The 26834-nt window shown below is 44.8% G+C and overlaps 1 protein-coding gene across 1 annotated transcript; it reads right to left on the bottom strand.

The window, feature by feature from the left end:
• Nucleotides 1-62: 62 nt before the first annotated feature.
• On the bottom strand, nucleotides 63-26834 carry LOC120645321. The gene is made up of 2 exons (XM_039922124.1): nucleotides 25674-26834; nucleotides 63-326 (listed from the first exon to the last, which is right to left on the bottom strand). Exons 1-2 carry the CDS (start codon nucleotides 26433-26435, stop codon nucleotides 219-221), a joined length of 870 nt encoding a protein of 289 aa, XP_039778058.1. The 5' UTR covers nucleotides 26436-26834; the 3' UTR covers nucleotides 63-218.

A 26834-nucleotide genomic window follows, 5' to 3' on the forward strand; every position in this document is an offset into this window, starting at 1 on the left:
CCAGTACAATGCATCATCTATCAGCAGTGCCAATGTGGCACAACACAATGCAGTGCAAATGAAGCAGATAGCTAGTAGACGATCGACATGAATGATGAGTGAATATTCTAGAGCAACACCGAACGATCCATCCATCATGTCTTAGCTGTTCGTCGTCGTCTGATGAAGAATTAATTTAATTGCTCCACCGCAGAAGCGAGCAAACCACACGCTGTGGCTCAGATGGGCCACCCACAAACACAAGAGGCCCACCCTTCAGTCCTCCTGCCTCTGCAGCTGCAGCCCACGACAAGTGGGAAGAATCCAAGCCTTCCGCCGCACAATCTCTGTAATTAAACAAGAGCATTAGTCAAATTTGCAATTAACTTCTGTAATTGGACCTTGACCCTCTTGGGTTTTATCGGCCTGTTCATCTTTTATTTCTGCGAAACAGATACGAACCAACATGGTGATATTTCCATCTATGCCATCAATTGTATAAATGTCATTATGCATCACATTAGGATGTGTTCCTTTTGTTATTGGGTGGGATGATGGGACTCCTGCTCGAGTTAAATCAAAGTGGGAGAACACATGGTATTTTATTCCTATGTAGTTCTGCAGTTGCATAGACTTAGCGTCAAATGGACCATTTCCTACTTATGTGATTGTCCTACATGATCTGCTTTGTATACATTTGTGTAGACCTATTATATATTGTTCATTGATGGTAAAATTATAAATACTAAATTAACACACTTTAGGCTGTCCGCACTTGGGGACGTTAAACCGTCCTCCAGTAGCCTTCACCGTTTCGATTCGCTACAGCTGGGTACGCTAAAGCGTACGTGGTGGTAGCGCACGGAGGATTTCCCCCCAAATCTAGTGGGAATAGCGGGGAAACGCTACGCCCGTGCTAGCCCACCTTGCCTCCGCGGCCGTTGATTCCCTGCGACCGTCCGCCGCTGCTCGTGTGCGCCAACGCGCTATGGGAGAGTGAGGGAGGAGGGGGCGGTGGATCCGGCCGACAGCTCCATGGACCCGCCAGGGCCGCTGCCGCCATGGCCCCATGGAGGCCTCCGCCAGTGCCAGCGCCAGCGCCATGGGAGTTGGAGGTAGGAGGTGGGAGGGGGCGGCGGATCCGGCTGCCGGCGCTATGGACCTGCCATGGCTGCTGCTGCCATGGCGCCGCAGAGGCCTCCTCCAGCGCCGCTGCCACGGGAACTGAAGGCAGGAGGGAGGGGGGGCGGCGGATCCGGCCGCCAGTGCTATGGCTCCGCCATGGCCACCACCACCATGGCCCCACAAAGGTCTCCTCCAGCGCCGCCGCCGGGAGAGGGAGGGAGAAGGAGGGAGAAGGGGGCGGTGGAGCTCGAATAGGCTCGCGTCCTCATCGTTGTCGCACATCCGGCGAGAGAAGGGGGCCGGGGCACTCAATCCACTGTCGACGCCGCGCGTGGGCCTATACCGCCGGGACTCTGCTCGTCCGAGTCGCCACCGCCGTGCTGGGCCACTGCTCAACCAGCGCGGTGAGGGAGGAGGGAGGAGGGGCGCTCGCAAGGAAGGGAGGCGCCGCCGGCGAGGGAGGGAGGGAGGGAGCGTCAAGGTTAGATGAGAGAACCCCAATGTTGGTAGTTGGTATAGAGTAGGAAATATAGAGGATAACGGGTGCAGGGAAACTGGATATAGATAAGAGAATTTCGATGACTAGACAAAAATATTTCTTTTAGGGGATGAAAATAGAGGACGATGAGTGTGGATAGCCTTAGGGACCTATAGTGGGGTGAATGAATGAGGGATATTTCTAGTTAATAATTTTAGATGGGCAGGGACCTAGTACTACTGGAACCTGAATTTCTGAGGTTTCCAGTTCTATAGAGTGGGTAAATATGAGTGGATTGTGGTATGTGTGGTATGTGCATGCCTTTTCAATTCTGACATGTTGATTGCTGAGGTTCATGTTGTGTTGGTAAGCAGCATACTGTCCACAAAAATTGCCATGTTCATATTATCTAGAAACAACACACAGCTTCAAATTTCAAATTCATAACATGATGGACTTGGACACTGAATTTCTTAAATGTGATGTAATCACATTGTGGCGCCAATAAAATTAAATAAGCAGCACTTAGGCGTATAACAAGTGAATCATAAGCTTGCACACGAATCTAGACTAGCTGCCAATGTATTTTTTACTTTACTATCACAGGCAATTGAATTAGAACTTGGAGGATGGGAATGTGCCTGAAGAGAGAACAATGTGGCAAATCACACCCTGTTAATTACCAGGTGTATCCAATTTCCAGTTATTTAAATTTACCTTTCAGCTATATTTTTTGCTCTTGTGATTGTTTCATATTATTGTGCTTACCTTGAGTACTATAATTCATTTCATTGTAGTTCTGAATTGTGCTAATGGTTGATGGGGTTAGCCACTTTATCCCTACGCGTAAAGGAGGTCGTTTTGGATAGCGACACGGTCTCCAAAACACAACTTTGTCTTCTTGGTTTTATAAAAATATTTATCAAAAAGTGATATAAGTATACTTTTATGAAAGTATTTTTCAAGATAAATCTATTCATGTGAATTTCACATTGTCAAACTCAACAACTTGAGAGTTATTCATGATTTATATTTCCAGGGGTTGACTCAATCTTTTCCTAAACGATTTCCTTTACGAGTACGAGGGAGTACTTACAAAGGATATTTTGCATGAGTTTTTGTAGAGGTTAGGTCTCCTATTTAGACAGATCTACCTTATTGGACTATACTTATTTATATCCCCTTTATTTCTAACATGGTAGTTTGAGTGTGTAGAGAGAAGATTGGATCAACCACGCTTTGTATTGACCACATAAATGGTATATATACTTGTACAACATGGGCTCTTGGAGCCGGTACATGGGCGCGGCCGGGGCGCGATGGACGCGGGCGACGCGGTGCGCACCCGGCACGGGACATGGGCGCGTGGAGAGCGTCGTGTGCGACGTGAGGAGTGAGTCATCCGGGCTTGAGCGGTTAGCGATCCGGAGCCGTTTAGCCATGCCAACAGAGTGTAATGAGATACTAGGATATTTGGCCTGTAATACCTTTTCACAATTTTTTCCCTAGAGTTATTAACATCTGGTGTTTCACTTTCAGATGAACGCTGAACCGAAGGGTATAATTTCTCGTAGAGCCTTGGCATTGCAGAACAGCTCCAACTTGATCTTGTGTGGTTACATGATTGGAATATTTAATTCAAATTGAAGAATTGGGCATCAGTGGCCTTGCATTGATGTTCCACCAGTGCACTGTCGTATAGAAACTACTGCATGGTTAATCATATCATTGTGGATGATCATAGATGAGCCGCGGAGATTGTAGGCTATATATAACTTTTTAAGTGGAAATATAAGGCTCAGCATTGACTGGACAACGTGACTTAGTAGGGTTTGTAGATTCGGACAACATTTAATATAGGTATAACTTGTAGAGTTTGTAGATTCGGACAATACATAATCTAGGTACAACTTGTGGCCCAATAGGATATGTGGGCTTTAGTACAGCCCAACTGTGCTAACCTATAACCCACAAGTGGCTCTTGTCATCAAAGTTGAAATCTGGTAAGTAGCGTGTAACAACGCATCGGTTGAATCAACTAGCCTCAAAAATGGATAGTGCTAAAGCGCGCAGCCCACTCCATCTTTTCGTGAGCACCATGCCCTGATGAGTAGGAAGGTTTTGGTGGCGGCTGCAAAACTCGGGGCGCGAGCCTGGGCGGAGCTGCTATCGGTGCAGATCTTGGTGGTAGGAGTAGCAAATATTCAAATGAGAACTTTGAAGGTCGAAAAAGAGAAAGGTTTCATGTGAATGACATTTGCACATGGGTAAGCTGGTCCTAAGGCATGGGGTAACCTTGATAGACAATGCGCGCAGCTTGAAAGGGAATCGGGTTGATTTCACGAGCGGGATGTGGTGGTTGACGGCGATATTAGGAAGGTTGACGGTCGGAAGGGTAGCGCATGTCACGCGGTGCCTGGTGTAAGCATCTAGGCCCTCAAGGTTTGTTTCGGTGATTAATCACAACCATTATTGTGACTAATGAGTTTGTGCAGCTTAATAGATCATTATCGCTCATTTGGTCATATGTCAAAAGAGGCCCCTCAATTTCATTATTCAAAAAGGCGATCTCGGTATTCAACTCAATTATATGTCAAGACTAAGGATCTTTCTAGTCCTAAGTGTCATAAGGTTGAGAAGGACACTTAGGTTAGTATAGGTTTTATAGTTTTGTAGTGATCGCACTATTAAGAGGGGTTAAGGCCGAGTAACTTTAGCATGGACATGGTCAATCAAAAATGGATACACACTATGGTCACTCAGGTTCCTAGAAGTTCAAATAAGTGGTTTTCAACTTATATCTCAAGAATATTTGAATTTCATTCAAGACTCAAATCAGAAAAGGCAAAATCAGAAAAAGTCTTTAACACCGGTTTAACCGACGCTTTCTTTTTTTCTATACGTCGGTTAAACGAAGTCAGCAGAGTCTGGACAAGTCAATACACCGGTTAAACCGACGTGTTTGAATTTAACGTCGGTGCATTAGTTCAGAGTTGGTTTTTCCAGGGTGTTTCAAGGTTCTATACACCGGTTAAACCGACGCTGTTTGAATTGAGACGTCGGTGCAATTGACCAGTGAGATGGTTTTTCCAGGGATTTCTGAAGTTGTACTCACCGGTTAAACCGACGATGGTTTTGAGTTAACGTTGGTGCAGTTGTCCAGAGACTTGGTTTTTCAGTTGATCAGTGGACAACTACACCCACCGGTTAAACCGATGATACGTCGGTTAATCTGCCCAAGTTGTAACGGCTAGTTTTCAGAAGGGGCAGTTTACATTCATTGGTTAAACCGACGCTGGCTATTGGAGGATCGTCGGATTAACCGGCGCTACGCAGTTTTCTGGCAGCTTTTCTCCAATGGCTCTATTCGTGTGAGCTGCCTATATATACCCCTCCAATGGGTCATTTTGCACTCTCTTAACACCAGGCTACATTCATACACTCATACATTGTTGAGAGCCACCTTGAGCTTCAACTTTCACATGTTCATTCAATCATTCAAGAAGCAAGATTAAGGACTTGAGTAGAGAGAAGCTTGTGTGCATCCGTTATTGGTGATCGGTTCTTGCTCAAGTGAAGGCCTTAGCTTGTTACTCTTGATGATTGGCAGCACCTAGGCGATCTTGGTGATTGAAGGTGTTTCTTCTGGAGCTTGCCAACGATTGTGGGAGCCCGAAGAAGTTTGTACGTGGCTTGAGCTCCACCACGTCGGGATGGTGAACGGAGACTCTTAGTGAGCGCCCTCGTCTCGGTGACTTGGGAGGTGACAAGACTCTTAGTGAGTGTCACAACGTGGATTAGGGGTGTGTGCCAACACATCGACACCACGGGAAAAAATCCGGTTGTCTCTTGGCCACTCTTTACTTTCAAGCACTTACTTTCATGCAATTATTCATGTGCTTGACCTTAGAGATCATAGCTTAGCTCTACTTCGCTTAGTTTCATATCTAGTTGTATCTTTGTAAGCTTGTGTAGTTTGCTTAGCTAGCCGGTTGGTGAATTGAGCCTTACTAGTACTGCATAGGTTAAGGTTGCTTTACCTTGTTTTAGAAATTTGAAAAAGGCCCAATTCACCCCCCCCTCTTGGTCCATCGATCCTTACAATTGGTATCAGAGCCTCGTTGCTCTTTTGGATCATTAGGCTTCACCGCCTAGAGCTATGGCCAAGATGGGTGGTTCGCCGCCTCACTTCGAGGGCAAGAACTTCGCTTATTGGAAAGTTCGCATGGCCGCATACCTTGATGCGATTGCCCCCGAAGTGTGGTTGGCAACTAAGACCCGGTTCACCGGAACTCCCACCACAGAACAATTAAAATGGAATGCAAAGGCTAGAAATGCAATTTTCGAAGCCATTAGTGAGGAAGTCTTTGCTAGAGTAAATGGCATGGACTTAGCAAGTGATATTTGGAAAGAGCTAATTGAAATTCATAAAGGCTCTACAAAAGTTCGTGAGCAAAAGTATCACTTGTTTAGAGCTAAATATGATTCCTTTAAGATGCTAGCTCATGAAAATTGCAATGATATGTATTCTCGCTTGAATGTCATTGTCAAGGACATTAATGCTCTTGAGATTTCTAAAATTGACAGTGGCTCCATCAACCGCAAGATTCTCATGCTCCTACCAAAGCCCAAATACAACATCATAAATGCTATGCTTCAAAAAGAGAATCTTGATACAATGTAAGTGGGAGAGCTTGTGGGTGAAATTCGTGCTCATGAAATGGGGATCCTTGGTATGTCCGAAGAGCCAACTACAAGCAAAACAATTGCTCTCAAAACCAAGGCTAACAAGCACCGCAAGCTCAAGATGGTCAAGCAAGAATCAACCTCAAGCAATGAAGAAGAAGATCATCATGAAAGCTCATCCGATGAAGAAGATGATGGAGAACTTGCTCTCATGATGAGAAAGTTCACACGCTTGAATGATAAGATCAACAAGAAGGGTTTCAACTTTGACCCTAAAAGATGAATGTTCCGGCCATGGGGAGATGTCAAGAACAAAAATTGCTACAATTGTGGAGAAAAAAGTCACATTGCTCCAAATTGCCCCAAGCCGGACAAGAGAAAGAAGGACAACAAGAGCAAGCATCGCCATGATTCAAGCGATGATGATGAAAATGAGAAGAAGAACAAAAACAAGAAACTTGGGAAGAAGAAGAACCATGACAAGAAGACCAAGCTCTTCCCAAAGAAAAAGGGCAACACCAAGAGAAGCTTCTTGGTAGAAAAACAAGAGTGGGTGACCGATGTCTCATCAAGCGAAGAGTCAAGTGATGAGGAAGAAGATATCATCACCATCGCCCTCATCAATGAAGAATCATCGCTACCTCCACCTCCCATGTGTCTCATGGAAAAAGGTAAAACAAAGGTATGTGAGGTGGATAGTGACAATGATAGTGATGAAGAGCTTGACTCTTATGAATTCACTAACCTCATTAATGAGTATACATCTGTCATCAAGAGGGAAAAGGGCAAACTCAAGATTCTTGAGAGCACTCATGCCAAGTTAGAGTTTGCCCACTCCGATTTGCTTAGCAAGTATAATGACTTGCTCAAAAGGCACAATGAGTCAATTGTACTTGCTAAGCAAGTTGAAGAGAGCCACAAAAAGCTTAAACAAGAGCATAGGGAGTTGGCTCACAAGTATCAAGAACTTGAATTTGCCGATGAAGCAATTGACCCAAGTCTTGAGAACTTTGTCAATGAAACTATTGAAAAGGTCAATGCTTCTACCTCATGTGATGACCTACTCATTAATGCAAATGCCACTAATATTGTGCCCGAGCTTGCTCCTTCTAGGGAAAAGGAATTGATGGATCAAGTGGCAAGCCTCAAGAGTAGTGTGGAGAAGCTCTCAAGAGGAGAATACATCCACAAAGAAATTCTCTTCAACAATGCACGTGACTATGGCAAGAGAGGTCTTGGTTCATTTCCGGAGCCAAATCAAGGCACCACTCCTTCTCCGGAGATCAAGACTAGCTTCATCAAGGAAGTTGGTGCATATTGCCAACATTGCCAAGTCACCGGGCACCACACTAGGGAATGCACCTTACCATCACGCCCTCTTCCCACTTTACCAAAGAATTACTCAACAATGTTTCAAAATAACCATTTTCTCTTGAGTAAAGTGAAGGGCAAGGTGAAGGCCAAATTCATTGGCAAAATTGCTAAGGAGTCAAAGAAGAAGCTCCCCAAGCAACTTTGGGTCCCAAAAGCTCTTGTGAATTCTCATGTGTGTAGGTGAACTACAAAGCTGGTGGAAAACATTGGGTACTTGATAGCGGTTGCTCTCAACACATGACCGGCAATGATAGCATGTTCACCTCTCTTGAAGACCCCGGCGATCATGAACATGTCACCTATGGTGATAACTCAAGGGGAAAAGTTTTAGGTTTGGGTAGAATAGCAATTTCAAAAGATTCATCTATCTCTAATGTCTTGTTTGTAGAAGCACTTAGTTTTAATCTTATTTCAATTGCTCAATTGTGTGATCTTGGACTAACGTGTACCTTTGACAAGAATGGTGTTGTAGTAACTCTTGAAGAAGACAAGTCATTGGTATTCACGGGGTTTAGGCATGGCAACATTTACTTGGTGGATTTCTCATCAAAGCAAACAAGCTCCATGACATGCCTCTTCACCAAGTCGTCTCTTTGGTGACTTTGGCGTAGAAGAATTGCTCATATTGGCATGAGCAACCTCAAGAAAGCCTACAAGAGAGGGATGATCACCGGTTTGAAGGACGTCACATTTGACAAGAATAAGTTATGCAAAGCATGTCAAGCCGGAAAGCAAGTTGCAACACATCATCCCATCAAGACGATGTTGTCTACCTCCAAGCCGCTCGAGCTACTACACATGGATCTCTTTGGTCCAACTACATACAAGTGCATTGGTGGTAACCTCTATTGCCTAGTAATCGTTGATGATTTTTCACGTTATACTTGAGTCATGTTTCTAGGCGATAAGGGTGAAACTCCGGAAATCTTCAAGACATTTGCAAGAAGAGCTCAAAGGGAGTACAACTCCCCAATTGTGAAGATCCGGAGTGACAACGGCACCGAGTTCAAGAATATGAAGATTGAAGAAAGGTGCGATGAAGAGGGCATCAAGCATGAGTTCTCCGCCACCTACACGCCTCAACAAAATGGAGTGGTGGAAAAAAAGAACAAAACACTAATCACTCTAGCAAGGGCAATGTTGGATGATTATGGCACGTCCGAGAAGTTTTGGGCGGAAGCAATCAACACGGCGTGTCATGCATCCAACCGAGTATATCCCCACCGACTCCTCAAGAAAACTCCATATGAGCTCATCACCAGGAAGAAACCAAATATATCCTACTTTCGAGTTTTTGGTTGCAAAAGCTTCATCTATAAGAAGAAAAGGCTCGGTAAGTTTGACAGTAGATGTGATGAAGGTTTCTTTCTTGGTTATGCATCAAACTCCAAAGCATATAGAGTATTCAATCAAACCTCTGGGTTAGTTGAAGAAACATGTGATGTGGAGTTTGATGAATCTAATGGCTCCCAAGAGGAGGTTGTTGGCTATGACAATGTAGATGATGAGGAGATTGATGAAGCTTTGAAGAATATGTCCATTGGGGGTATCAAGCCGGAAGAGGTGCATGAAGGCAATGATCCAGGGGGAGAACCTTCCTCGTCTACATCAACTACCTCCATGGCACCCCAAGTGGATGAAGATCAAGAAAAAGATGATCCACTACCTCAAGAAAATGTGCCAACGCCAACACCCCAAGTCCAAGAACAAGAAGAGCAAAATATTCCACCACAAGCACAAGTCACTCATGATCCACCCCAACAAACATCCACGCATGAACCGCTAGTGAAGCACGGTCGCATCTCCAAGGATCATCCAATGGATCAAATCATTGGTAGTCCTTCCAAGGGAGTAAGAACTCACTCCAAGCATGCTTCATTTTGCGAATATTACTCGTTTGTTTCTTGTATTAAACCCACTAGTATAGAGGAGGCACTTGAGGACTCGGATTGGGTGATGGCCATGCAAGAAGAATTGAACAACTTCACCCGCAATGAAGTTTGGGTCCTCGAAGCTCCTCCAAAAGATAAGAACATCATCGGCACTAAGTGGGTCTTTCGGAACAAACAAGATGAACATGGGGTGGTGATACGCAACAAAGCAAGACTTGTGGCAAAAGGGTTCTCTTAAGTCGAAGGTTTGGATTTTGGTGAAACTTTTACTCCGGTCGCAAGACTTGAAGCTATCCGCATCCTTCTTGCTTACTCTTCACATCACAATATTAAGTTATATCAAATGGATGTGAAAAGTACTTTCTTAAATGGCGTAATTAACGAACTTGTTTATGTTGAGCAACCTCCCGGGTTTGAAGATCCGAGGAATACTAACCATGTTTATAGGTTGCACAAGGCACTCTATGGGCTCAAACAAGCTCCAAGGGCTTGGTATGAGAGGCTTCGTGACTTCCTAATCATGCAAGGTTTCAAGATCGGGAGGGTGGACACCACGTTGTTCACAAAAGACGTCAACGGGGATCTTTTCATTTGTCAAATTTATGTTGACGATATTATCTTTGGCTCAACTAATGATTCACTAAGCCATGAGTTTGCTACCATGATGTCTAGGGAATTCGAGATGTCCATGATTGGCGAATTGACCTTCTTCCTTGGTTTTCAAGTCAAACAATTGAAGGAAGGGACATTCATCCATCAGGAAAAGTGTACTAAAGATATCTTGAAGAAGTTCAAGATGGATGAGTGCAAGCCAATCAAGACACCCATGGCAACCAATGGGCATCTCGACTTGGATGTGGACGGTAAACCGGATAATCAATCCCTCTATCGTTCTATGATAGGGTCTTTGCTTTACCTTACCGCATCTAGGCCCGATATAATGTTTAGTGTGTGCTTGTGTGCCCGCTTTCAAGCAAACCCAAAGGAATCACACCTCTCGGCTGTGAATAGGATCCTTCGGTATCTCAAGCACACCCCAAGCATAGGCTTGTGGTACCCCAAAGGAGCTAGCTTAGATCTCTTGGGATACTCGGATTCGGATTTTGTCGGAAGCCGTGTGGATTGCAAGAGTACCTCCGGGGGTTGCCACTTGCTTGGGCGTTCTCTAGTTTCTTGGTCGAGTAAGAAGCAAAATTCCGTAGCTTTGTCCACCGCGGAAGCGGAATATATAGCGGCCGGTGCATGTTGTGCCCAAATCCTATATATGAAGCAAACCCTTTTGGACTTTGGTGTGAAACTAGATAGGATACCACTTCTTTGTGACAATGAAAGTGTCGTAAAAATTGCCAAAAATCCGGTTCAACACTCTCGCACAAAGCGCATTGATATTCGCCATCACTTCTCGCGTGATCACGAAGCCAAAGGAGACATATCTCTTCAAGGTGTGAGATCCGAGGAGCAATTGGCGGATATTTTCACAAAACCATTAGACGAGAGTACTTTTGTTTGGCTAAGGAATGAGCTTAATGTGTTAGATGCGGCAAACATCATGTAAGTTGCCATGTCATATAGAAAAATGCATACATATAGGACACTTGTCTAACCATGGTAAGATAGTGATGAGCAAGAGTTTAGCTAGAGGTGGTGGTCCACTTGTTTTCCTCTAGGCTTGTAGAAAGGCTCATCATGAAGAAGCTTCCCGTGGGTTCAAACTTGACAAGTAGAATTTAAATTCGTGTTATGCATTCCTTGTTATATAGATGTGCACTTCATGTTTACTCTTCTTTCGCATGTGGTTGTAGTTTGCATTATCGTTGCATGCGTAAGGGTCACAAAGGAGATCACTTGATGAAAATGAGACTTGTTTCATATACAAGATCTTAATTCATGAAAAGTGAAAAGAGCAAAGTGTTAGGTGCGTTATTGCCTAGTGAGTCATGTCATGATGAGTTTGAATCTCTCTATCTTCAATATTCCTATGACAAGGCTCATACATTTTATTTGGCGCTTTGTCTCGCTTTGCGGCTTTTCCTTGTGTTTAAAAAGAAAATTATTTAAGCTAGTGTGCTATCCTATTTATTTTGAGGGGTAAAGTCGCCTATGCAAGTCCATTAACTTGAGTTTAGTTAAATTTTATAAGTTTATTGGACTTAGCATAGAAGAGTGAGCTAAGTGAGGGGTTTTTGGGTTCACCGGTTAAACCGACGCTCAATGGTTTTTAACTCATCGGTTTAACCGGCGTTACTAAGTTTCAGCCTCAGCTCAGTCAAAACAGGCGTTCAACCGGCGTATACAAATTTCGGAGCATCGGATCAACCGGTGAACATAACTCAGATCTGACCCAGCAATCAACCGGTGTTAGCAGCGTTTAACCGGCGAGTTCAAAATGCATTACGTCGGATCAACCGGTGCTCAGATGAATTTTGCTAGAGTCTCGGGTGAACTGAACCGATGCAATCAACCGGCGCTCTAAACCTAAGCATCGGTTTAACCGGCGTCAAGGAAAAACGCGGGGCCCACCTATCATATATGACTCTTGCCCGCACCGTCGGCCCCTGTTTTCTTTTCACCCTTCACGCCGCCGCCGCTCCGCACCCGACTCGATCCCGCGCCGCTGCTCGACTGCACGCCGCTGTCGCCGACCCGCAACTGCGCCTCCACGCACAGCCCGCGCCACCGCATCACTCCACTCCAGCGCCGGCCATACACCACCGCCGCCTACGCCGCCCAAGCGCCTCCGCGCCGCCACCACTGCTACGCCGCACCACCGCCGCGTCTGAGCCGCAGTTCCCGCACGTCGTGCCACCCACGCAGCCGCGCCTCCACGCCGTCCACGCCACAACCGCAGCCACTCTGCGCTCACCAGGTGTTCGAGGTTTTGCCTGACCGACATGGGTCGCGAGAAGAGGAAGGGAAAGGAAGTCGTGGTCGAGAAGCCCGTCCGCAAGCGGACTCGTGCAGAGAGAGAGGCCGAGAGGGCCGAGATGGTGGCCAAGGCCGCCGAGGAGCAGGCATCAGGCTGTGCTCGCCCGTTCGCGATCAGAGAGCAGCCAGCTAGGGGCAGGGGCAGCGGTCGAGGCATGGGCAGGGTCAGAGGTGCCAGGGCCACTAGGGCCACTACACAGCTGACCGAGGGTGATACGTCTGAGGGGGAGCCGACAGCTGCAGAGTCAGATCACTCAGTTTCAGATGCAGATTCAGATGCAGCGCAGTCCGAGCAGACTCAGGGGCACAACACACAGGGGTCACCGACTCTACGACGTTCTGGCCACACTCGGCAGACATCCCCAGCAGGAGAGTCTTCACCAGCGACCGAGCATCGCACTGGACCGAGGACACGAGGAGGTCACCAGCCACAGGAGCCTCGCAGTTCCGCAGCAGCAGCAGCTCGTAGAGCCGAGGCCCTAAAGGCCAATGCGGCAAAGGTCAAGAGGCTCAGGTGGAGTGGTGGGGAGGAGGACTGGTTCCCCGTGACCCGTGACAGCAGGGTCGACCGTAGGTTCTGGACACTACTTCAGGCCAGCTTCTACGAGACCTACCAGAGGAGGGGCCACAGGATCTTCCCGCACAGAGTGCTTGACTGGGTGTCACTTAGGACAGCCGCAGGGGGAGCAGACGTCAGAGAGAACTTCGCTCACTTCAGAGGCCTGCCCAGGTTACTTCAGATAGAGTAGAACAGATATATCAAGGACAGGGTCAAAGTGTTCTATGCCACAGCTTGGATAGCTCCAGAGCGCAAAGTAGTACACTTCGTGTTTGGAGGCCAGGTCTTTGGTCTGTCCAGGGCAACTATAGCAGGGATTCTTGGAGTTGACTTGGTCGACGTCTCCCTGCACGAGATGGTATACGGAGATGCAGATCCACCGCGCAGAGCCATGATTGGCGGGATTGCACCTTCTCACGAGGCGATCTCTCAGTGCTTCCGCCAGCCGTTCCCAGCTTCGTACGCCAGAGTCCCCAGCCTGCTGACCCCAGAGGCGTACGCTGTTCACATGGCACTCCGGAGGACTCTGTTACCGAGGAGTGGCTACCCAGAGGGGTTTACAGGTCTGCAGCAGTTGCTACTACTTCACATCCTCACTCACGAGCCGTTTGATATAGTTGACTTCATTTTGGCTGAGATCAAGGATGTTATCACTGACGGGATGGGGGTCGTGAGGCAGTTTCCGTATGCTCACTGGATCAGCTATATCTGTTCTATGATTGTGCAGCTGAGTCACCCGTCAGTGCAGTCTACCGTCAGGACGAGGCTCCCCGGTTCCCAGTTTACCGTCCGACAGCTCCCCAGGACCGGAGGAGAGGCAGACAGGCAGAGAGAGCTGCCATGGCACAGTTGTCGCCTGAGGCACAGGCCCGAGTGGCACAGGAGGATGAGGCACTGCTAGATGCCGAGGCACAGCTTCCCGGAGGAGATGATGAGATACACTGGTCTGAGCTTGAGTCAGACTCCTCCGAGGACGTCGAGTACTTTCCTGCAGCAGCCCCAGCTAGTCACGACCACGAGGCAGGGGGGTCTAGAGAGCCAGCTCCAGAGTCACCAGCACCTGCCACTGTCACAGAGTCCTAGGTGACTCAGCCGTCCGAGCTCACCTCTCTTCTTCAGCAGCTTGTTACTCAGCAGAGAGAGGATCAGATCGCTCAGGAGGAGGCCAGGAGAGCCCATGAGGCTCAGGTTACAGCGATACAGAGGGAGGCCGCCCGAGAGCGTACTGCAGCGGAGGAGCGTTTTGTCGGGCTCATTGACAGAGTTTCACAGAGGACAAACGCTCAGTTCCAGCAGATGCAGCAGGGCATGATGGCGATGTTCGGGATGATTACACAGCTTTACACTCACACCGGACTCACCCCACAGCAGCCAGGACAGCCAGGTCTTCAGGGTGTTGGAGCACCTCAGCTTGCAGTCACTCCAGCTCCAGCCCCTACTGCAGCTCCAGCTACTACGGCGACACCAGAGACCACGTTCTCGATGTCCGCACTTCTTGGGTCTGCCGGTCGTCCACTCTTCTCACCACTGCCAGCGACTTCACTCTTCCAGGACTCTCCATCGGCAGTTCAGTCAGTCGCCCTCCCCGTCGTACCACAGACACTACCTTCAGGGGGAGGAGGAGAGGGTTCTTTACTTCAGCAGTCGACACAGCCAGCAGCTTCAGCACTTACTACTTCAGATGTTGACACATCTTCTGCTGAGCCGGTTACCACGTCTACGGACCCTCTTCCAGGCAGTGCTAGCACGAGAGCCTCGACGACAGCTACACCCCCAGTCAGTTCATATCCAGCAGGCAGTTCTGACCAGCAGCTCCCGTCCGTCGCCGAGGGTTCACCGTCCGACGACGACGACGACGATGACGACCCGGATCGCTTCCTTGCCGTACCGCGACAGCCGGACCAGTAGCTCGCATTTTTGGTGCTTTGACGCCAAAGGGGGAGAGAGTCAGGGAGAGGAAGGGGGTGTTGGTAAGCAGCATACTGTCCACAAAAATTGCCATGTTCATGTTATCTAGAAACAACACACAGCTTCAAATTTCAAATTCATAACATGATGGACTTGGACACTGAATTTCTTAAATGTGATGTAATCACATTGTGGCGCCAATAAAATTAAATAAGCAGCACTTAGGCGTATAACAAGTGAATCATAAGCTTGCACACGAATCTAGACTAGCTGCCAATGTATTTTTTACATTACTATCACAGGCAATTGAATTAGAACTTGGAGGATGGGAATGTGCCTGAAGAGAGAACAATGTGGCAAATCACACCCTGTTAATTACCAGGTGTATCCAATTTCCAGTTATTTAAATTTACCTTTCAGCTATATTTTTTGCTCTTGTGATTGTTTCATATTATTGTGCTTACCTTGAGTACTATAATTCATTTCATTGTAGTTCTGAATTGTGCTAATGGTTGATGGGGTTAGCCACTTTATCCCTACGCGTAAAGGAGGTCGTTTTGGATAGCGACACGGTCTCCAAAACACAACTTTGTCTTCTTGGTTTTATAAAAATATTTATCAAAAAGTGATATAAGTATACTTTTATGAAAGTATTTTTCAAGATAAATCTATTCATGTGAATTTCACATTGTCAAACTCAACAACTTGAGAGTTATTCATGATTTATATTTCCAGGGGTTGACTCAATCTTTTCCTAAACGATTTCCTTTACGAGTACGAGGGAGTACTTACAAAGGATATTTTGCATGAGTTTTTGTAGAGGTTAGGTCTCCTATTTAGACAGATCTACCTTATTGGACTATACTTATTTATATCCCCTTTATTTCTAACATGGTAGTTTGAGTGTGTAGAGAGAAGATTGGATCAACCACGCTTTGTATTGACCACATAAATGGTATATATACTTGTACAACATGGGCTCTTGGAGCCGGTACATGGGCGCGGCCGGGGCGCGATGGACGCGGGCGACGCGGTGCGCACCCGGCACGGGACATGGGCGCGTGGAGAGCGTCGTGTGCGACGTGAGGAGTGAGTCATCCGGGCTTGAGCGGTTAGCGATCCGGAGCCGTTTAGCCATGCCAACAGAGTGTAATGAGATACTAGGATATTTGGCCTGTAATACCTTTTCACAATTTTTTCCCTAGAGTTATTAACATCTGGTGTTTCACTTTCAGATGAACGCTGAACCGAAGGGTATAATTTCTCGTAGAGCCTTGGCATTGCAGAACAGCTCCAACTTGATCTTGTGTGGTTACATGATTGGAATATTTAATTCAAATTGAAGAATTGGGCATCAGTGGCCTTGCATTGATGTTCCACCAGTGCACTGTCGTATAGAAACTACTGCATGGTTAATCATATCATTGTGGATGATCATAGATGAGCCGCGGAGATTGTAGGCTATATATAACTTTTTAAGTGGAAATATAAGGCTCAGCATTGACTGGACAACGTGACTTAGTAGGGTTTGTAGATTCGGACAACATTTAATATAGGTATAACTTGTAGAGTTTGTAGATTCGGACAATACATAATCTAGGTACAACTTGTGGCCCAATAGGATATGTGGGCTTTAGTACAGCCCAACTGTGCTAACCTATAACCCACAAGTGGCTCTTGTCATCAAAGTTGAAATCTGGTAAGTAGCGTGTAACAACGCATCGGTTGAATCAACTAGCCTCAAAAATGGATAGTGCTAAAGCGCGCAGCCCACTCCATCTTTTCGTGAGCACCATGCCCTGATGAGTAGGAAGGTTTTGGTGGCGGCTGCAAAACTCGGGGCGCGAGCCTGGGCGGAGCTGCTATCGGTGCAGATCTTGGTGGTAGGAGTAGCAAATATTCAAATGAGAACTTTGAAGGTCGAAAAAGAGAAAGGTTTCATGTGAATGACATTTGCACATGGGTAAGCTGGTCCTAAGGCATGGGGTAACCTTGATAGACAATGCGCGCAGCTTGAAAGGGAATCGGGTTGATTTCACGAGCGGGATGTGGTGGTTGACGGCGATATTAGGAAGGTTGGAGATGTCGGCAGGGGCCTCAGAAAGATTTATTATCTCTGCTTAACGGCCTACCACCCTTTGAAACAACTTAGCTGTAGGCAGGGTGCAACGGTCGGAAGGGTAGCGCATGTCGCGCGGTGCCTGGTGTAAGCATCTAGGCCCTCAAGGTTTGTTTCGGTGATTAATGATAACCATTATTGTGACTAATGAATTTGTGCAGCTTAATAGATCATTATCGCTCATTTGGTCATATGTCAAAAGAGGCCCCTCAATTTCATTATTCAAAAAGGCGATCTCGGTATTCAACTCAATTATATGTCAAGACTAAGGATCTTTCTAGTCCTAAGTGTCATAAGGTTGAGAAGGACACTTAGGTTAGTATAGGTTTTATAGTTTTGTAGTGATCGCACTATTAAGAGGGGTTAAGGCCGAGTAACTTGAGCATGGACATGGTCAATCAAAAATGGATGCACACTATGGTCACTCAGGTTCCTAGAAGTTCAAATAAGTGGTTTTCAACTTATATCTCAAGAATATTTGGATTTCATTCAAGACTCAAATCAGAAAAGGCAAAATCAGAAAAAGTCTTTAACACCGGTTTAACCGACGCTTTCTTTTTTTCTATACGTCGGTTAAATGAAGTCAGCAGAGTCTGGACAAGTCAATACACCGGTTAAACCGACGTGTTTGAATTTAACGTCGGTGCATTAGTCCAGAGTTGGTTTTTCCAGGGTGTTTCAAGGTTCTATACACCGGTTAAACCGACGCTGTTTGAATTGAGACGTCGGTGCAATTGACCAGTGAGATGGTTTTTCCAGGGATTTCTGAAGTTGTACTCACCGATTAAACCGACGATGGTTTTGAGTTAACGTCGGTGCAGTTGTCCAGAGACATGGTTTTTCAATTGATCAGTGGACAACTACACTCACCGGTTAAACCGATGATACGTCGGTTAATCTGCCCAAGTTGTAACGGCTAGTTTTCAGAAGGGGCAGTTTACATTCATCGGTTAAACCGACGCTGGCTATTGGAGGATCGTCGGATTAACCGGCGCTACGCAGTTTTCTGGCAGCTTTTCTCTAATGGCTCTATTCGTGTGAGCTGCCTATATATACCCCTCCAATGGGTCATTTTGCACTCTCTTAACACCAGGCTACATTCATACACTAATACATTGTTGAGAGCCACCTTGAGCTTCATCTTTCACATACTTGTTCATTCAATCATTCAAGAAGCAAGATTAAGGACTTGAGTAGAGAGAAGCTTGTGTGAATCCATTCTTGGTGATCGGTTCTTACTCAAGTGAAGGCCTTAGCTTGTTACTCTTGGTGATTGGCAGCACCTAGGCGATCTTGGTGATTGAAGGTGTTTCTTCTGGAGCTTGCCAACGATTGTGGGAGCCCGAAGAAGTTTGTACGTGGCTTGAGCTCCACCACGCCGGGATGGTGAATGGAGACTCTTAGTGAGCGCCCTCGTCTCGGTGACTTGGGAGGTGACAAGCCTCTTAGTGAGTGTCACAACATGGATTAGGGGTGTGTGCCAACACATTGACACCACGGGAAAAAATCCGATTGTCTCTTGCCCACTCTTTACTTTCAAGCACTTACTTTCATGCAATTATTCATGTGCTTGACCTTAGAGATCATAGCTTAGCTCTACCTTGCTTAGTTTCATATCTAGTTGTATCTTTGTAAGCTTGTGTAGTTTGCTTAGCTAGCCGGTTGGTGAATTGAGCCTTACTAGTATTGCATAGGTTAAGGTTGCTTTACCTTGTTTTAGAAATTTGAAAAAGGCCCAATTCACCCCCCCCTCTTGGTCCATCGATCCTTACACCTGGTGCGACCTCAGCGGCCCATGAGAATTTGAAGGATCAAGTACCTTCCATGCTCAGTCGTACTTATAATCGCGCCATGTCTTCATAACCTCCTGCCAATGGAACAATGTAGGCAAGGAAAGTTAGCAAAATACATTTGTAATTTTAGGAAAAGGATTGGCTCTGAGGGTTGGGCTCGAGGATCCCGACCTTGAACTCGTCGGTTGCTGGTGGATTGCTCAGGTTGCTCCCGCTGTGAGAGCGGGCCGCCACGTGATTGTCGGGGGATGGATCATGAATGACCCTATTGGGGGGCTTCTCTAGGCTTCAAACAACCGACTCAGAACTGATATGGATAAGGGAAATTTGATGTTTAATTAAAACAAAGCATTGCCATGGTCCTGCTGATGATGACCCAATATGATTTGTACCTAGTACTCTAAATGATAGGTGAAAAATTCAACCAAGCTTGGGTAAATGGCCTCGAGTGAAAATGATAGAAAATAGTGTGCCATATATAGCTCACGGAAGCCTAGAAATGGACCGATGGGTGCTCAGAATGAAATGGCCTGTATTAGTGGAAACCGTTTAAAATGGCACCCACAAATAGAATCATGTTCAAACGGGTGAAAACTGAGCATGAAGGATGAAAATGGCTCCAAGTAAAAATGGCCAAAAATCATGTAGTTCACGGAAGGTCAAGAATGGCTAATAGGTGCCCGAAGCGAAATTGGCTGATTTCGATGGTAACAGTTTGAAATGGCACCGACATATGGTATCATATTGAAACGGGTGGGAACTAATCGTGGAGGGATGACAAGGGCGTTGAGTGAAAAGGGTCAAAAATCATGTGCTAGCTCATGGAAGGTCAAAATTGGCTGAAGTGCCCAAAACCTCCGTTATTCGTGGAAATAGTTAGAAATAGAACCCACGCATGAAATCATGTTTAAATGTGTGGAAACTGATCGTGGAGTGTTGAAAATGGCCTTGGGTGAAGATAGCTCGTGCAAAGCTAAAAACGAGCCGATGGGTGGCCGGAGCGAAAAAAAAAGACGACTTCGGTGGAAACAGTTATTAGAAATGGCACCAACACATCGTATCAAGTTCAAATGGGTGGAAACAGATCGTGGAGGGATGAAAACGGCCCTAGCTGAAAACAGCCAAAAATCGTGTGCTATAGGTCACAAAAGGCAAAAAATAAGCCAATGGGTGCCTAGCGTGAAAATGGTTAATTTTGTGAAAATAGTTAGAAATGGCACCCACATATGGTATCATATTCAAACGGTTGCAAACGGATCATTGAGGGATGAAAACGGCTCAGAGTGAAAACGCCCAAAAATCGTGTGCTATAGCTCACCGGAGTTAAAAGTAGGCTTATGGGTGAACGAAAATGGCCGATTACCGTGGAAGCGCTTAGAAATGGCACCCACAAATAGAATCATGTTCAAACTGGTGGAAATGAGGCCTCAGAAGAAAGTGACAAGAAAATCATGTGCTATATATGTAGGTCAAGGAAGGCTGAAAGGGCAAAATGGTCGATTTCGGTGGTAACAATTAGATATGGCACCCGTACATAGTATCATGTTCAAACGGATGCAAATAGGTCATGGAGGGATGAAAACGGCTATAAATTGTGTGCTATATATATAGCTCATCTAAGTCCAAAAATGGGCTGATGGGTGTCCGCAATGAAATCGACCTATTTTAGTAGATATATATAGTTTAAAACTGCCCACCCACATATGGAATCATGTTTAAATGGGTGAAAATTTATCGCGAAGGGAAGAAAACGGCCCCAAGTTACGGCCAAAAATCATATGCTATATAACTCGGAAGGTAAAAAACGGGCTAATATGTGGCCAGAACAAAAACGGACGATTTTGGTGGAAACAGTTAGAAACAGCACCCACATATGTAATCATATTTAAACGTGTGGAAACTTATTGTGGAGGGATGAAAATGGGGGCTTGGGTGAAAATGATGAAAATCATGTGCAATAGTTCACGGAAAGCAAAAAAAAAGGGACAGTGGGTGCTCAAAACAAAAACCGACGATTTTGGTGAAAACAGTTAAATACGGTACCCACATGGTGGAAACGGGATGTGGAGGGATGGAAATGGCCCAAAATCGTATGCTATAGTATCAGCATTTTTATTACCACCAATCTATCGAAGGTATACCCTAAGGTAGGAGATTGTTCGGTGGGGAATCGCATGACCTGGAGCTTGTAGGTAAAAGTGAGGACAGAAAACGCATATTTAGATAGGTTCGAACGCTAGAGTAGCATAATACCCTAAGTCATGTTTTGGGTATATTGCTTGCGTCCTATGGTTGAGTGTTGGGTTAATCTATTGAGTCTGCCGATCTAGGTATCCCTACCCTCGTTTATATATCCTAGCGGGCGGGTGGGTGTCAGGAATGATGGGTATCCGCAACAAAACTGCTTTTGGTGGAAATGGTTAGAAACAGCACCCACATGTGGATGAAAATCAACTGTGAAGGGATGAAAACGGCCCTGAGTGAAAAGATCTAAAAATTGAGTGCGATACCTCACGGAAGGCCAAAAATGTGATGATGTGTGCCAGGAATGAAAATGGCCGATTTCGATAGAAACGGCATCCACACATGGAATCATATTTAAACAGGTAGAAACTGATCGTGGTGGGATGAACACGGCCATGGTTAAAAATGACAAAAACCGTGTTCGGTAGCTCACAAAAATTGCGTACACCCTTTCACAAAAACCAGTGAATGCGCCATCACAGTTAGTAGATAGGTACCCATTTTTTAAAAAAAAAAACATATACAAAGGAAACTTAGAAAAAAATTGGTCCCAAACATAACCGATAGGTTCTTATTAGAATACTCGTATAGAGATTTGTATAAGGCATATATATGCATTAGCTAATAACAGTTGAATTCAGTGCAAGATATAATCATGCTCATGCATGGACAATGGCCAATGCATGGATCGACCATCAGCTGCAGCTGCAATAATATAATCAAGCCACATGCATGCTGGACTTGGGCGTAAATATTCTCTGCAAGCATGCAACAACAGTACATAGCAGGAATCTGATATATATGCATGCAGTAGCACAGTGTTTTGAATTATTCCATGGCAGCATCGATTAGGTCAGATGCATGCAGCAGTCAGCAGGGCAGTGTAGTACGTATACATGTGGCTGATATATATATATATATATATATATATATATATATATATATATATATATATATATATATATATATATATATATATTGTATATATTATATATTAATCAGCTGCTAGCTTTGCTTTTGGAATTCATTGCAGGTACTCTTTCAGTTCACTACGACTACGTACCCACACGACAAGCAAGCTAAGGCATCAAGCCATAAATAAATAAGGCTTACTTCCTACACTTCATTCTTTCTAACACAACATATATAGGGATGTATTATGTATATGTAGATGTCATCTAATTGCGTAACAATGTATATATGTTTTATACTTATTTCACTACAATGCTATAGCTAAACAATATCTGTAAGGATATATATATATATATAGGAATATCACAATATATGTAAGTGGCATCTTTATTTGGCAACCCCGGCCCACTACATATATTTGAGGCACAACACCATACCTATGATGAGAACGCAATTTTAACTAGCTCTGCTGGCCTGAATCATTACCCGCACGCCCACAGGACATGTCACACCTTTCCCTTCCTCCTCTGCCTAATGACTGCATGCCCTCCATGGCGGCGCAACACCCACCCCTTCTTATGGCCCCTCTACTCTAGCCGTTGGGTCTCCACCTAGGTCATAGTGGCCCACTAGTCACTTTGAGTGCCCATGGCCAATGCCCAAAGGCTACATATATCTAGTTGCTCCATCCATCAATAATTTACAAATCCTGATGCTTTAAGAAAGCAAAGAATTCTTAATGGAACGATATTAAAATCAAGTTCATGGTAAAAAAATTCACCCAATTGTGGTTTATCAAAGCAAAAGCTTTATGTGAGAGTAGAAGCTTCAAAATGTGGAATATGAATACTAATAGGAGATTATAGTCTTTTTCTGTTGAGATATATAGAAATTCGTCCATAATTTGCAATTTTTCCTACACTAGTTTAAAAAGTTTATAATTTCTTGACCCTTTTACACTAGTTAAAAAAGTTTATAATTTCTTGACCCTTTACTATCTTCTCCATCAATCGTTTCCCTAAAAGGATGTAGCTCTCCCTACCTCCTCCAACCCTTGCCCAAATGTGTTCCTCCACTACCACAGGCAATGGTGTGGTGCCTCCCTCTCATCGACCTCTATAGACTATAGAACCTCCACCACAAAACCCTAATCCAAATGGTGACAGCCAACCATTATGCTAGATGGCTACAACCTCCCACGGACATGGATGAAGTAGCTTGCAACCATGGTCAACATGCGGCATGCTGATATAAGGGATGCTTCGCAAAAATTATTACTAGAGACCTGTGTTGTAAAGATGTCCAGGACCTAGCTCACCTTGGTCAACAGCCACACCTTATTACCCAGGCGCCGTCTAGGCATCCAGGCATACCCGTCTTTAGAATAATGCTAGAAGATAACCAGTAAAAGGTGATTATTCCCTACAAGACTTCTAACGTATCCTAACACTATTTTTTTTTACAAATGACCAACTTTTTTTAGTATACCTGTATGACTACCTATCATAACTGCAGGGAATCATAAGTTTGTTAAGAATGGTGATTTAATAAAACCATTTGCAAAGGTGCAAATATACTACAAATATTGTCAAGCACTTGAGGAAAAATAATAAAAGACACCAAAACTATTTCCAATTCATACAAAATTGTTGGCAAATATAATATATCTAGTATTGATTTGTTGCTTTTTATAATATGGATACTATGAATTTTTGTCTGATGAGTAATTCATGTTTTTCTATAATCCAGATCAACCAGCATGGCAGATCCCATCAATCAGCTGACTGATATGTTTTTGTCAAAGTATAAATTTATTAGCAGTCACAAAAGTTTATATTAGCTTAGATTTAAGGGAATTGGGACCAGGGAATTGATAGATATCAAACGTGTTTCTATGGTAGAAGGAAATTGGCAAAGAAAAGAAGCAAGTGTAGCTTGCATTTCTTTTCTAAGAGCCATGAAAGGAAGTACAGCTTATACTCCCGATCTCTCCCTAGAATAAATTCATTATGTGATTCAAAAGTTGTACCATAATTCTTGCCATTGTTACCCCGGCCCCCTTTGAGTACGTATATGTGCATGCAATAGTCAATTAGCGTAGATGTAGCTAGTACATTAGTGCAACTTCACCTCACTTTGAAATTAATAAAAGTTCCCTTTTCCAAAAAAAACATAGGTGCAACTGTGCAAGCAAGTCATTATGTATGGAGTATGTATGTAAAGAGGCTGGGAAGGGTCGAGAGATGTACGCAAATAATTATTTAATTTAGAATGTGTACCTGGAATTACAATTTGATATGATATAATAATTAATTTATATGTGAATGAGCTGCATTGCCCCTCACATGATGAGTATTGGAAGTACATAGGAAAACAACATGACCACTCCGTCGGTTCGTCCTCTCTACTGTCTGCTTGTGATCTTGATTATTAGCTCAAGCAAACCAACCTAACCTTTCTAATCAAGATTGTATTCGCAGAGTATATAATATGAAGGTATATATACGTTGGCACCAGATTTAAATGCAAATAACTTTTTTTATTTGGACTTCGATGAAATGCCTCAGCTTGGGAAAAAATGGGGAGCTTGCTTATTTATTTTTGTATAGACGGCCAACTGCATCAAGTTCCAGATACATGCATTAACCAAAAATGATTCCAGGGATAAAACTGTAGCAAAAAAGTTCATGGTGAACAAACCAAAAATAAAATGAAAACAAAAAGTAAACAAGCTAGTGAGGAAAACTAAAAATAAGTTGAAGGTATGCATGTTAAGAGGCACAATAAGAAGCATAAGTTGATCAAGTATTAAGTATCTAAGAGTATCTACAACAAATTACTCATTTCTCTCTCCAATACCAAAAAAACTATTCTTTTGATAATGGGAGGTGTTCTAGCAGATTACCAATTCCATCTCTAACACCAAAATATTTTTGTTGATTACCAAAATACATTCCCTCTTACTCAAATGTAGGGGGATTTCTTCCCCTACCCTATCCTTTGAGTAATATGCTACAACATTATTGACTTCCAAAAGTGTTATTGGTGTTGAAACCAAAAAAATATTTAGGGTATGAGAGATGAGTAATATGCTAGAGATGCTCTGAAAACAACAATTGAGGAACATCTCCAACATGTGTATATCATGCTTGGTTGACAATAATTGCTCATGCATTGAAACAAGAACAATAGTTGAGATTGAAAGAGAGAAACCTTTATGTCAAATAGCTCTTTGGCCAAAAATGTACGATCTGATAGCACAAGAAAGGAATTGGGGAAAAGGAGGAGAGAAAATTAACAGGACTGGGGAACGAAGCAATCAACAATCCAGCAGGAATAGTGATAAATTAAAACAACAACAACATAGCCTTTTTTCCCAAGCAAGTTGGGGTAGGCTAGAGATGAAACCCGAAAGAAATAAGTTCAAGGTTCAGGCACATTGATAGCTAGTCTCCAAGCGCTCCTATCCAAAGCTATCTCTTTAGAAATATTAATAGTGATATATTAAAAAGACCAAACAAATTGATCTCCTTTAATTTGCACGCAGAAGTATGTACTAGCTCTCTGTGTATCATCTAACTTTTGGAGTGGTCCCAAGCCTTAGCTCTAGATCTACTTCGTCGTGTTGATCAACAAGAGGGGAACTAGAGTTAGGGCTTGGGATTGTTGTTTGTGGTACCTTTGCATAATGATCAAGTCCTTGTAACGCCTGTGATGATTCACCTCCTCCTGTGACCTCAGTAGCCGCCGCCAAAGGCTTCACAAAGATCAGAAGTGCCGCCGCCGAAGGATGATTCAAACGCCTCCTCTTTGTCGTCCTTGCTGACTCCTCGCCGTCGCTGTCCCCATGATCGCACTGATGTATGGCCTGACGGTCATCTCTCATCTCTATGGAGGCTGGCATCGACATGAGGAGCGTGTTCTTTCTCTCCTTGATAATGGTTGATAAGTAGGAAGTAGGAGTAGTAGTGGTGTCCTGCGCATCCCCTTTAAATTTGGCTGCTGAGCCGGCAGTAGTACCTGCCGCAGTAGTCGCCGTCATGGTGCTAGGGTTATTAGAAGCTGCCCTGTAGAGGAAAGACCCTTGCTGTGGCTGATCATTGGGGGCGTGCACGTCTTCGGGGGACGAGACCCCTTGCCGGAGAAGAGCTCGGTCACGGCGGTGGACGTTCATGTGGCCACCGAGCGCCTGCGCCGACCGGAACTCGCGCTGGCAGAAGGTGCACGAGTAGGAGCGCGGCGGCCACACGCAGCCGCCGAGGTGCGCTGCCGCATCGCGCGCAAAAGCCTGTTCCTCCCACGACGGCTCGCTACCGGCCGCCGCCGCCGCCGCCTCCGCCCAAGCAGGGATGGGGCTCGCGGTGCTGCTGCTGCCGCCGCTTCTCCTTGCACCCCACATGCCCCAGTACTTGCCTATTTGATCCATGGCGGTGGAGTTCATGCGCACTAGCTGCTGGTGATTGAGCTATATATATCTGCTTGTTGTTGCAAGCTTGCAATCAAGGCCTGCAACTAGTAGATCACAGACCAAGAAGATGGCATATTGCCATGTGTGTATGTATTGCTATATATGTGCAGGAATCAACAAAGCAAATTGGAACTGGAACAGTGAAGAAGAAAAGGAAAAGGAGGAAGAGGGGGGAGACAGAGAGAGAGAGAAGTAGGGAGGACGACGCTGGGGACGGATTGGAGATGGGTAATTTGTATGATTAGCTAGATGACTATAGTCCTCTCTCAAAGACTGCTGTTTAGGTATTAGTGGGTGGGTGTGCCATTTTGTTTTCTTCCATCTCTCTCTAATTCTCTCTCAAAGAATATGGACAAGAATAATGACGTACTA

Source organism: Panicum virgatum, chromosome 8K, assembly GCF_016808335.1.
Source record: "Panicum virgatum strain AP13 chromosome 8K, P.virgatum_v5, whole genome shotgun sequence".
Lineage (NCBI taxonomy): Eukaryota > Viridiplantae > Streptophyta > Magnoliopsida > Poales > Poaceae > Panicum > Panicum virgatum.

Bases quoted from the DNA above. Each gene is read 5' to 3' on its own strand.
- LOC120645321 (XM_039922124.1), bottom strand. From the start codon at position 26,435: ATGAACTCCACCGCCATGGATCAAATAGGCAAGTACTGGGGCATGTGG. The intron at 327-25,673 runs GTACCACAAACA...GTTTAATTACAG, and splicing joins GACTTGATCATTATGCAAAG to AGATTGTGCGGCGGAAGGCT.